Genomic DNA, 13,178 nt, shown 5'->3' with positions numbered 1-13,178 from the left:
CACACGCGACATTTTGACTTATTATTTCAGAACAACAAAAAACTCCCTAAATAAATGTCATTAGAAATTTTAAAAACAAATACCATTTGTGGAATTTATTTTTAACTTGATGTAAGAATATTTATATATATGTGCTTATTAGATTTATCTTTTATTTATTCATCACAAAAAACTCCCTAAATAAATGTCATTAGAAATTTTAAACAAATACAATTTGTGGAATTCATTTTTAACTTGATGTAAGAATATTTATATAATTAAGTGCTTATTAGATTTATCTTTTATTTATTCATCACAAAAAACTCCCTAAATAAATGTCATTAGAAATTTTAAACAAATACAATTTGTGGAATTCATTTTTAACTTGATGTAAGAATATTTATATAATTATGTGCTTATTAGATTTATCTTTTATTTATTCATCACAAAATGTAAGGCTTTTTCAGCTATATTGAAGTAGAAATCAACTTACGCATGCACCCAATCAAGACATGTTTTGATTATGATGAACCAGTCAATTTTCCTTTTTGACAGATGATGGATATATTTTTAATGCAACTCGTCTTTATTCAATGCGACGGGGACAAGTTATGTTTGCAGATAAACATGGTTAACATTTACAGACTATAATCTTGTCGTATAAAAATTACACTTAAAGGAATTAGCTGTAAGATGTCAAGCGTCAAACTTTTTACAAATTAAATATAATGGGTAACACAAAATACATTCACCCATTTTATTGCCCAGATGCCCTTAAAGGTACAAAAATTTTGGGGATAGATTTAAAAGGAAAATCAAACAATATAGCACACCTTCGGGAATTTAAAATAAAAATCAGGGTCACCAGAGGGCATAAGAAATTTGTAAAGGGGATTAAAAAAAATTTTCCCGCATAAAAAAAAACAACAAAAAGAGTTTAACTTTTTCAAGCAAAGTAAAACTGATAAACAAAAGAGTCTTGGGGACCCACGCTTCCCCAATAGCGTGTGTAATTTTCTTTTTTTATGAAATCACGGCCCAATCTTAAAATTTTTAATTTAAAAAAAAACCTGTCCCTGTCAAATAAATTTGAAAAACCCCACGTAAAAAACCGGAAAAATTTGTTTTTTTTTTAAAAAATACATGGGAAGGGAAAGGGGGATTCCCAACCCGTTTTAGTCTTTAAAAATTTTTTGCAAAATAGCGCACATTTCGTACGTTAATATTTACAGAAGTCCTCAAACTTATTTATTCTTTCGCCTTATTTACATGATTTACAAGAGAGATTCTCTTATTTGTTTTGGTACTTCATGACATCAGAAAACTTTTTCTGTTACGGGTTTATTTGTCTCGCCAAGACAAGATCATAACTACCCTATACTCTGCTGGTTGTTTAAAGGTAGCTTTTTCCCATCTGCGTCGGAATTTCTATTTGTGATATATCTGATTGAATTTCATCTTAGGTGAAATTATTTTCTGAAACTGTTTTACAAAAGCATACGATTCTTTAGATTGTGTTCCAAAGTATATCAATAAGGAACATTTTGTACAAATTTCAAACTATTTCAACGTCTTTTTCTTTTCGTGTTATCTACCAAAAGGTATCTTAAAGATGATCTTATGTTATAATCATGATAATTGGTTGTCGATACGTCATAAAATCGTTATATGGATGCTAACATACCATTGTTTATGATTCTTCCTTTGTAAAATTTCGAATTATAAATTAACCCCAATTCTTTTTTATTTGCTGTAAATTAGGATTCTCTTCACTATGTCAAAAGACTTATTAAGATTAATTTAATTTGCAAATGCTTCCATAACAAACATAAATGTAATACGTTTTTTCCGATTCATTGCGATAGTTTTGTATTATAAGACATAACAGTACAGAGAGGGTTAAATAGATGTTTTATTTCTCATCTTAAATTAATAAAATATACTCATTGATCCTGTAGGTATAGAGTGTATGAAGAATAGTGTTTGACTGTCTCTGATAAACTCTGTTTTATGTTGTTGTGTTTTTTTTTCTTAATTTTATTCATCAATATTTGAATAAGTGTTAAAAAATGAAATCGCGTATATTTTTAAGATACATTAGACAACAGTATGTCTCTCAAATGATAAAAACACACGCGAAACCGGTTACTTATAATTAAGGCGCCATGCAAATGATATTTTTATTGAAGTAAATACTTTTTATTTGCTTCTTTTTCGTAACCCTCAACTCAGTTAGTACACTAATTATTTATAATGGGTTTGCCTTATTTTAAATTTAGAACAATCCATAAAAAGGTTAAGGTAATTCATGATCGAAATACCAAAAAGGATACACTTAACAGTATAGAGCCTGGTAGTTTTTAATTATTAGAGAACGTAGAGAACGGATTTGTTATAATTAGGAAACGGAAATTATGTTTATACAATTATGAGAAACCAACGATAAGTTTTTCTTTATATATTCAAAGAATGGAGGATTATTTTAATGATGAAAAAAGAGATTAGTTCTTTTACAATTATGAGTGAGCAGAGGTAAGGGCTTTTTTACTATAATTAGAAAACGGAGATTAGTTGTTTTCTTGACAATTATGAGAAAAAAGAATAGTGTTTTTTTACAATGATGAGATTGCGGAGATTAGCTTAAATGTTTAGAGAATGGTGATTAGGTTTGTCAGTTAATAATACGAGACAGCAATAAATGCATTTTTTTAAATATGAGAGAATGGAGATAAGTCAGGTAAAATAATATTCAAAGATTAAAGAGATCTAAATATGAACATATTAAGATTATTCTACGTTAAGTAAAATTTATGTTAATCAAATAGAAAAAAATGATACATATTTGTTTTAAATTTTGTGGAATTAACGTTTAAAGATATTTACACATTTATAAATCAATATACTGATTTTAAATTGTAAATCTCATTTAAGTGATAGTTGGTTAGGAGGATTGAATAATCTCAGTCTGTAAATATACTTCAGTCACATTCATACATTATAACTTACAACCTCTTCTATTTGTTATTTTTATTTACATGAAGATTAACGTCATAATAAATCAAATGTAGATATATACAATATATTTGAACTGATTTATCCGTATTTTTTTTTTCTTTCGTAAGTTCTATTATTCCAGTTGGTTTTAAGTTACAAAAATACTGTTGTATTAATATGATGGTTTTCAGGCTTACTTGGAGAGTTTATCCATATTACCTTCCATAGGGTGTTCTATCAAATCATTCAAAGTTTAAAAGAAGTTATATGAATTCACCAGACTATGTTTTAACTGAAATTCACATAGTCAAGTGAAATATTAAATACAAGTTTTGATCAAGTTTAAAACGTTTCAGTTATATATAAAAATATTGTGTTTTTTTATAATTATTATTTTGTTGTACAAAAGAAAAGTAAATTGGCACAGTATACAAATTAAGACCATTATTATATAAAATCGAGCGTCGAGGAATGAAATAAGGGAATAATATCTATTTTATATTTCAATATTCGATTACATTTCTTCCTTGTTTAAAGTTTAAGATAGGTGGTCCTTAATTAGTTATCTTAACTACCCTTAGTTTGTTTGAGCCATTCCTCTAAAATATATTGATTAAGCAAATGTTTATGATATATGTAAAATGTGTTATGGTTACATCGAAAAAAAAATGTGTTGTTAATGTTTTATTTTAGTGTTACATAGAAAAAAGGCGCATTAAGTGCAATGTTTTATTAATTTAGTAATTAAGATAGAGGTATGTGTATTAAACCGTGTTTCTTTCTTTTTCTTTTTCTTGTTTTTCTTCTTTTGGTACATAAGGATTGTTCGTTTAAAAGTTATTGAAATAAAATAGATAAGGGAACATAGAATTATAATGTTAATAAAATGAATAACCACGTGACTATATGTTATAAGAGCTTTTAAAAGGAAACGTAATATTGATAAGAAAGAAAAAATAAATCATAATTGATATGTAAGTAGCAATCAGTTTGGTTTATTTTTATATTCCATTTCATTAACAAAATGCCTCGATTTACGTCAAACATAGAGATTAGCTATATATATGTAGGCTAAGTAATAAAGGACAATTTGTGTTAAGTTTATGTTAAACTGGTCATTAAAGAGTTCGGTTTTGATATTGGAAGTAGTGCGCATAAACATAATTATTTCCATTACGATTATAGATTAAAACAAAATTATTGAGTATATTTAAGCTTCAAAGAATATGTTTAAAATAAATGTTGATATTTTGTTTTGTAAACCTTGTATTCTTTTAAAGTATTACACAGGTGACACGGAATAGATTGTATCACTTGAGGTCATTGTGTACGGAAATGGATTTATTTCTCTTAGTTTTGTTCCTTGATGTCATTTTTAAGAACAGAGGTAAGTCCGTTTTTGTAATCAATACATGATAACAATGTATACTTTATTTTGAATTTTACTCTTTTCAAATAAATACAGTGTCTCTAAAGGTGTGTTCAAGCAGGTTGTCAAATATTTTAGCTACATTTCTTGTGACATTACTGAAAAAAAATATGTAAAGAAAGTCAAGATAGTTGAAGTCTAACTTTTGAAACAGTTCAGTCCTTTACTATTCATAGTTCTGTATTTATGTTTACAGTTACATGTACAGTTACTGGAATAATTTTGTTATTTAATTTCCAACATTGTTTAAGTTCAAATTATAATGGAATCACAGAAGTACAGATAGTTGTATCTATCACAACCCTTCAAGAACGTTTCATAAATACTTCGGCCATTGTATCACAAAAATTGATTACATAGGAACAATTTTTTCTCTGGCAAAGCAGATATTTTTTCAAATATAACTGTTCGTTTGTAAAGAAGACAAATATTTCGTAGTCTACCGTGTGACGTCACTAGCGTTTATTTAGTTGATCTCCTCCATGGAACGCCTCGATTATCTAAAAAATTGTTGTTTTTTTATGAAAAATAATATGCAAGCCAATATTATTCATATGGATATATTTTATCATACTTGTAAATAAATGCTGTACCTTTGATCATATCTCTCTATTAATCATTACATTTTTGTTATTTCTATATATATTCTATGTTGCAGTATTTGCAGTTGTAACATTGACTTGTGACGATTTTTTCAACTTTTCTGATCTTGACTCGAAAATTAATGATACGTTTTCTGCAGGTAGGTATTTCATTGAAAAGTTAAACAAAAGTTTTTAGATAGATACATCCAGAACCATAATTATGTCACTGCTTTATACCAGTTTACTATCATACAACTTTTAAGCAAAACGTCAATTTCAGAGTTGAAAGTGTTAAGCGTATGCTGATTCGCAATCTCTGGACCAGCCTATTGTTAGCAGTTGTCATATTAATTATTTTTTTATTTCTTTATCGTTTATATTTGTGACATAGGAGACTTATTAAGAAACGGATGCACAATGATCGATGTTGATGTGTTGTCGGATATATCTAAAATCGGATTGAATATTAAAATTTTCTATTCATAATTGATTTTATAATATGTTTGTTTTACAGTGTTAAATGATACCGCATTCCGCAATATTTGTTGACACCTGCCTGAAAAGCTCTTAAAATTATTTGTCTATTACTTCATTTTAAGGTATTTTTTGAGTACTTTATTTCTCAAAGCAAAAACTTTTAGACACATACTTGGCACGGGGAGTCAATAATTTATATGTTTATTTAGCTTGTCAAACACTAAATCAAAGATGAAAGCTGACTTTAAGATATCAATAAATATGCAATAAAACCGTAAAATTGATTATGGAGTAGTTTGGTAAACAGTTTGTGTATAAAAGAACATATATTTGAATTGAACAAAAATAATAATTATCGATGTGCATTAGACAGAAATTAAAGAATTAACTATGTCTTTAAACAATTCATTTAATGCAATGAAGCTCTTATAATGTAGGTTGATTTGTTTGTATTTTAGGAGAAAATCTATACACGCAGCTGTTCCAACTTATTTTCAAAAACTTTGTTCATATATACTTTGTAGATTTTGGTGCCAAATTAAGTTTATAATTCACTCGCATTTTATAAATTGAATCATTTAAAGAATGAAATATAACCCCCTAACGTACTGAATTTCTTAGATTGTCTTTTCCGGTTTTCATCTGTTCGAACCATAAAACTTCCAATTTATATTTTGATGAAAATTGAAAGTTCGTCAGCCATATAGAATCTAGTCAGTCTGTCTGGATATGTAGGCTGGGCTGACCTGTAGTGGTAACAAAGGTTTCAAACTTTGGATGCCAAACTCTTAGCATACTGACGGCAGATTAATCATCCTAAACAACCAGTGCATACCAAGTTCAGCCAGTACATCAGTACGCCTGATCTATGTTTGTACTGTTTGCTTTTCGGTCGGTTCTTATTTTAAAATTTTCCCTAAAACGAGGAATGCTTCTTAAAGTTTTAAAAGTCCATTTCAGATGTTAAGCGTGGTAAGATTTTCTTTCTGGAAGCAAAATGTGCACGTTAAACTGCATGAGTTTTTTTTTCAAATTATTTTATTACTTATTCTTTATTCATTTATTCTATAAATGCATCTTATCAGTTTCTTACTTATCGGACACGACTATCAAATTGAATAACGGTCATCATGAAAAAAAAAGTAAAAGACATCATTGCTAATAATGTAATAAAATAAAACGTAGACTTTATCAATTTATATGTTAGGTGACATTTTGTTCAATATCAACGACGAGATTAATTATTCAACAGACTGTGAAGACCAGCAACTTCTTAACCTTACAACAAGTCCTGATGTCCCTGGAGAAACTGTTGTTTTATTAGCTGTCGGGTTATCTGAGTATTGTGTAAGTAGACAATGACATTACATACTCTTATGATATATTAAACGACAATATATCACCTAAGTGTTGTAGTTAATAAAACTACGAAAGACCCGCAGGGACATTTATATTCGTGTAATCATGAAGCTGACATCGTGAATTTTGTATGTTGAACGTGAATTCACGAATGTTAATTCACAAAGATGAAATCGGGAATCCATGATAACGAAAATTTCTTACAAAACATTTGAATATGTTAATTATTATTAACATAATTCCTCTCTGTCTACAAACATCAATTCAGTTTTTCATCATAATTTATCATTAAAAATTCAATAGCATATCGGTAGCATATTTTGTTTTGGTAAATAAAACTGACTTTTCAATTTTAAATGAAAGTGTAATATTTGAAGTCAGTAGAACGTTAACAGATAAGTGAAAACCTTGCCAAAGATAATCTATGTTGTTTTTACAGAAAAGTTGGATTTCTTGTGTCTTCGAATGCACCAAGTCACAGGTAAGTGCCAGAATATCATTATATTACACGTTCTGTATATTTTATTGTCACCTCGAAGCGTATCCGTTATACTCTGAATATTAAGTTTTCTATGAATATGTGTAGCACGTTTACAAACTGGCGCACAACGTTTTACTACATTTTTATATAGGACGTAGCATTTTTATGAATCTTTATCATGAATTAGACAAAATTGGGATTTATGTAGCTGTCGAGAATAGTACTCATACACATGTTCCTAGACACATTTGCAGCATATGCGTCACGTAATTTTTTAAAGTCTTTAATGAAAAGGAGCTACATATTAAAATATCTGGATTACTTTAAAAAATGAAATACGTTCTTTCTTTCTTTCTTATTATGTTTCATTTTATTTCTTCACTTTGCTGTGTTATTCAGTACAAGTATATGGTTATCGCGACAATATTAACTGTAACATAGGAGTGCCATTATTGGTTCAAGTGTTGTTCAAGTGTTTTGTGTTTGTACTAGATATGGATTTGTCAGAAACGTTTCTTTTGATTGACAGAAACATTTGATCATTCAGGCGCCAGTAAATTTGACACAGGAATACGATTTACAGTTTGAAGATCCATATTACACAGCAAATGTCACGTGGGTAAGTAAATAACTACCGAAATTAAAAGCATTAAAGTCATTCAGACCTTATCTTAAATCAATGATTATTGTTTATTTCTTTTTATTTATGGTGTAGATGTTTTTATCACAAGATTTTATATAATGTCATACCTATTAACAAGCCGAGTTGTGCAATATCATTATGAATTTATGATAAACTACTTTCAATGGTAACACAGGACATACTTCTTAGTCATAAAAATTATCACCAAACAAATAAATATTTCATATCAAAATATTAATATATACATTTTGTACAAAAGAAAACCTAATGACCTTTGTTGGAGTAAGCATAATTTTGATCAGTATAATCGATTCAAACATGCATTTTCATTTGAAACTCTACTATGCATTAATCATTCCAGATGTCAGAAATAAATACGAACGTTATTTTAAATAAAGACCTAATTGTAAAAGTTGCGAATTGCTCCAATGCGTTGATGTTTCCATCTTATACTGGGAGATACAGTCTAGATCAAGTATGTAATATATTTACATTGATTTAGTGATCTTTCATTTTCGGTTTCTTCTTCTTTTTTATATTCTTCTTCTTTTGTTCATCATCACCGCCATCATTATCATAACTACTATTTCTTCTTCTCTGCCAAATACTTTCTGTAAACTCTTCTACTTTTTCCATATTTTTTCCATTTCGTTGATTCTCTACAATGTTTCCTACGTTTTAGAAATACTTTAAGGATTATTTTGTTGCCAAAGGTTACGGCAATAATAGAAAAGATAATATTATGCATCATTAATGTTAATGTAATGTACAAAAAGGAAAACTAGTTATATTTTCCCCCTTAAGTATATAAGTAAGTTGAAAAAAAAAACATTTTTTCAAATATACCTGAAGGTTTAAGTAGAAGCAATGAGTTTAAACCTTGCAGCAAAAGATTATACCCTTGCGACTAGCGTGACAAAGGTCGATTGGCACTTGCATCGCTAGTCAATCAATATAAACTTTGAAATTTTCTCTAAGATTGGCCGATAGTCTTGTCGAGATTGGAAGATGTGAATGTTCATTTAAGATGTTTGGCGTAAAGGTAAACATTGTTTTTTGTTTACAGAGTGAAAGCATTATGCCATTCACGTGGAGTGTAGAAACGAGTGGAAACAGTTTATTTGTGAGTGAAGTTTTAAACGACACGATCTCAGTGTTCAATTTGAAAGTTGTTGCAAGTTTACAAAATCCAGCAAATCATGTAGGTTATGTTTGAAATGTATGTTATATCATTATGAACAAAAATCATACTTCCAATACAAATCTTATGTAAAATTTTTAGTTTGGAATGTTTAGGAAAAACTGCTTATTGTAAAAGACCAATAGTAAAATTATAGTTAAACTTCCACAGAACGCGTTAAATGTTCATTTGTGCATTATCTCAGACAATATACCTGACCAAACAATATTCAAATCAAAAAGCTTCCCTAGAGGTGTGCTTTTATGAAATAGATGTAAAGGTTGCGTATAAAATTTTGTCGAATGTCTATTACATACAATTTGAAGGACTGTATCAAATGTATACATGTATGTCAAATATAAGTTTATATCGGAGGTATACGATAATGTGCAAATGAACAAATATTTAAAGAAACGTGCCAATATCAACTTACTTCATTTAGTCTAATAATTTTAAATATATATTTTCCAAACAAAGGCAAATGTGCGCAGACTGACTTTGATTTATGTGGGTGGCATATGCAAACTTTTATCAATCTGAGCAAATAAAGGTTTAACCGCGGCCAAATGTGTATAAAAAGTCATATACATAAGTTTTCGTTTGAGTGAAATTAGTTCCGATTGATATAGAACCATTTAACTTTATTTTATTTCAGAGAATAAAAGGAACAGCCACATCTACTATTATTGTTTCTGTAATAGACGAAATTGGTACGTGTTATGATACAATTGAAAATCATAGCCTCTTTTGTACACTTTCCAAGCAAATTTCAGTGACGACAATTGATATGGAAAGGAATGCAGTTAACGAAATCGTGGAAAAAAATAATTTCAATTAAACAAATCTAGATATAAGAATAATTATTGTTTTTATTGTTGTTTCTAAAAAGGAAACACTCTGCCTTTTTGTTCAACTTTTGTACTATTATACAGACCTGTGTTTACTTTTAAATGTGTTGTAATTTATTATTGTTATGATCAACATCATCTAACACAAATCAAAATTATGATCATAGTAAAGGCGTGACTTTCTTTTGGATTAGAATAATATGACCATGCTCCTTGTTCCAGATGAATGTTTTATAAATCCGTGTGAGAATAATGGTACGTGTGTATACTTGTCATTTGGAGAGTACAGATGTGACTGTTCAGATGGCTGGTCCGGAGAACATTGTAATGAAAGTAAGAATTATAGCATACATTATTCATGATAAATGCGTCTGTGTCAAAATGTTAAAGATCGTTCATCTCGAACCACTTGCCCATTACCGCTGCCCCGGACCTGACTTTAAAGAATTTCATATTAGGAAGCTCTCCAGCTATCTGGCTTCTAGTCAGTTGCTAGCTTGTACCTTAGATAATACTTTTAAAAATCGACCAAGGATATAATACATACAATAACCTTTTAATATGTCCGTGACTTGAATTTATAAAGGGGTACAAACCGTATCGAGAAACCCAGACGTACATATTTATCTGTTATTTAATATTTAAATTCCGGACTGCACGTATTTAGTATAGAAATTCTATTATTTTTTTTCATTATAGCAAAACATTTTAAAGACAATCGTGCTTCTGGTTATATGTTTATTTTTCCTTTTCTTTGATGCTTTTTTGTACGTGTGCTATTACCTAAATTATTAAACATTTATTTTGTAATTCACAGCCAATATTGTGCTAGAACCAAATGAGGGAACGGACATAATTTCAATAGTAGGTGGAACAGTTGGTGCTGTTTTTGGACTTCTACTTGCTGTGCTTGCAATTGTCATCATATTACGAAAATACAAAAAAGACAAAGTGCAAAGCTTGAAAAAATAATTTATTTTAATTGATTGTGATAAAAAATTAATTTTCGCTGAGTGTAATTTATAAATTATTTGTATTTAATATAGACTATTGGAGACTATCTGATTACAGCGCTAGAGCAGAAGGTGACTTGTACGATTTATTCTGCGTTGTCTATTATTGTATAAATTATCTTCTTTTCACAATATTTTCTTGTCATGTGACGATGCTTCCTTTACTTTCAGGCAGAATGAAAACTGTACAATTGGATTTATTTAGACTTATCGTGATCCTAGTATAGGGAATCTTAAGAGAGATAAATTTAGAGTCACTGATTTCATTTAAGAGTTATCTGCCGTTGATAGTTCTAACTTTAAGAAAAGATAGCCACCATCCAGGTTAGCAAGGCATTATTGTTTCAGCTTTAAATGTAACTTCCTTTGTCAGGATTTTGCAACATTTATTTACACATTCTACAGGTTGTGATAAAAGTACTTTGTATGCACAGAATTTTGACTTGTAATGAATGGTTGATAATGAACATTTTTATTCAGCCGAGCAGATTCCGACGCAGAGCTATGAATTGACTGCTTATAACACAGCATTAGGAATTGGCTTGACCCAATAATTACTATATCATGAGAGAACTAGGAACTGACTGAACTTAGAACCATACATTGATTACTCATGTCAGAAACCTAGGAAATTATGATAGATTTTCTATCATTCTTAATTGCCGTTATCATGAAGTGCTCAAACACAAGGTGACGATCGCTAATCGCCTATTTAGAGTCAACCAGTAACTTTGTCGTTAGTTCGAATTCAAAGCTGTGATTTTCATCTTTGATCACAAATTAGTTTCACTTTTCATGGCTCAGAGCCAGTATTGACTTCTCATTACACGGTACAAATATATTCCAGGCTATTAAAACAGATACAAGTAAGATTTAAACAATATAACAGTGTTTTTAATTACTGTAACAAAGAAAATATGTTTGGAATTCTTGTACTGTTTTTTTTTTCTTTTAACATTAATGTTTTTTTTTGCTTTTTAGCAAGGTACTTATCAAAGAAATTTTTCCATTTTTATGAACATAATACGGATAAAATACATAACTTCACTTTCAAATGTAATAGTGTCTATATTCACCTCTGTACCCAAATATAAGTTATCTTGTTAAAGTGTAAATATTCAATATAAACTTTTCTGATGTCAATAAAGATTGCTCATTTCATTTTTCCCGAAGAAAAAAAAAACGATTTTTACACATTTATCATATTGAAATTGAAAGAAACTTTTAAAAAAGTAAAATAGAAGAAATCTTGGGAGTCATTTTTCGACTTCCCGACAAATGTCCCTGTTCAGCTTAAGATGGTGACTATAATTGCTGTCCTTAATGTTCATAGTGACAAAACCTTTTCAACCTGTCGACCTATTATCTTAAAAAATGAGAACAAAGATCAACAAGACAAAGGCCACGTTCACAGGACGTAGCCGACGACACACCTAAGCAGGGTATCAAACCAAAATCTGGAGTAAACACAAGGGCGGCGAAAGGAGAAGGACACGCAATGTGTGAAATAATCTTAAAGGTCACCCTATCCTTATCATGGTATCTTATAATATATCATGACAAGATTACATAATTCAACATATATTTATAATTTATATATTATTTACGTATTGTTTATGATCAGTAAGCATCCCCATAATTTAGAATATAAAGTAACTCAAAACATTCAAACATTTTAGTTATTCCTTGTTCACATGCATAATTTGTGAAACGTAGGTTAGTTGTATAGATTTGAAAAAAAATGCACATGACATCAATGTTTGTATGCAGAGAGAATGGAAACAATCTTGAAACAATCCAGTTCTGTTTTTATTTTTCTGCCAAAATAATGTCTTAAATGATTTTGTGCACGTCCATCCGATTTCTATCACAAAGTAATTCCTCATAAGTTTGAAACTGTGAAGAGGTTACACTGTTATTGTTTGCCAGACTCAAATTAGACCAAAATGTTTGTTGAAGAACAGTTCTAATGCAGATCTTTCCCTGTACTCCAAAACAAAGATATATATAAATACAATTGCCCTGAAATTTGAAAACTTAATGTGAATTCAATTCTGCAGTTCACAGTTTAGATAAGCGTGGAAATATATTATTAAACAAAATAACCTCTTTTAGAGTTTCACATCATTTTAATAACACAATTTATTAAGAAATCATTTAGGTAATCTTACGAGGTATAGTCAAAAAGTTC

General features: G+C 29.3%; 1 protein-coding gene across 1 annotated transcript; it reads left to right on the top strand.

The window, feature by feature from the left end:
• Positions 1–4,308: 4,308 nt before the first annotated feature.
• On the top strand, positions 4,309–11,912 carry LOC132741504 (uncharacterized). Its single transcript, XM_060729690.1, has 10 exons — positions 4,309–4,360; positions 5,061–5,144; positions 6,671–6,810; positions 7,262–7,303; positions 7,833–7,922; positions 8,308–8,421; positions 9,013–9,147; positions 9,782–9,836; positions 10,197–10,307; positions 10,792–11,912. The coding sequence occupies exons 1-10, from the start codon at positions 4,309–4,311 to the stop codon at positions 10,944–10,946; spliced, it is 978 nt and encodes a 325-aa protein (XP_060585673.1). The 3' UTR covers positions 10,947–11,912.
• Positions 11,913–13,178: the final 1,266 nt, after the last annotated feature.

Source organism: Ruditapes philippinarum, unplaced genomic scaffold (genome assembly GCF_026571515.1).
Source record: "Ruditapes philippinarum isolate M1 unplaced genomic scaffold, ASM2657151v2 ctg8206_1_1_1_1, whole genome shotgun sequence".
Classification (NCBI taxonomy): domain Eukaryota; kingdom Metazoa; phylum Mollusca; class Bivalvia; order Venerida; family Veneridae; genus Ruditapes; species Ruditapes philippinarum.
This window is presented reverse-complemented; position numbering and strand designations above follow the sequence as displayed.

Excerpts from the sequence above, each read along its gene's own strand:
- LOC132741504 (XM_060729690.1), top strand. The coding sequence starts at position 4,309 with ATGGATTTATTTCTCTTAGTTTTGTTCCTTGATGTCATTTTTAAGAAC. Across the intron at positions 5,145-6,670 it reads TAATGATACGTTTTCTGCAG|GTGACATTTTGTTCAATATC; the intron begins GTAGGTATTTCA and ends TTTATATGTTAG. Across the intron at positions 7,304-7,832 it reads TCGAATGCACCAAGTCACAG|AAACATTTGATCATTCAGGC; the intron begins GTAAGTGCCAGA and ends TTTGATTGACAG.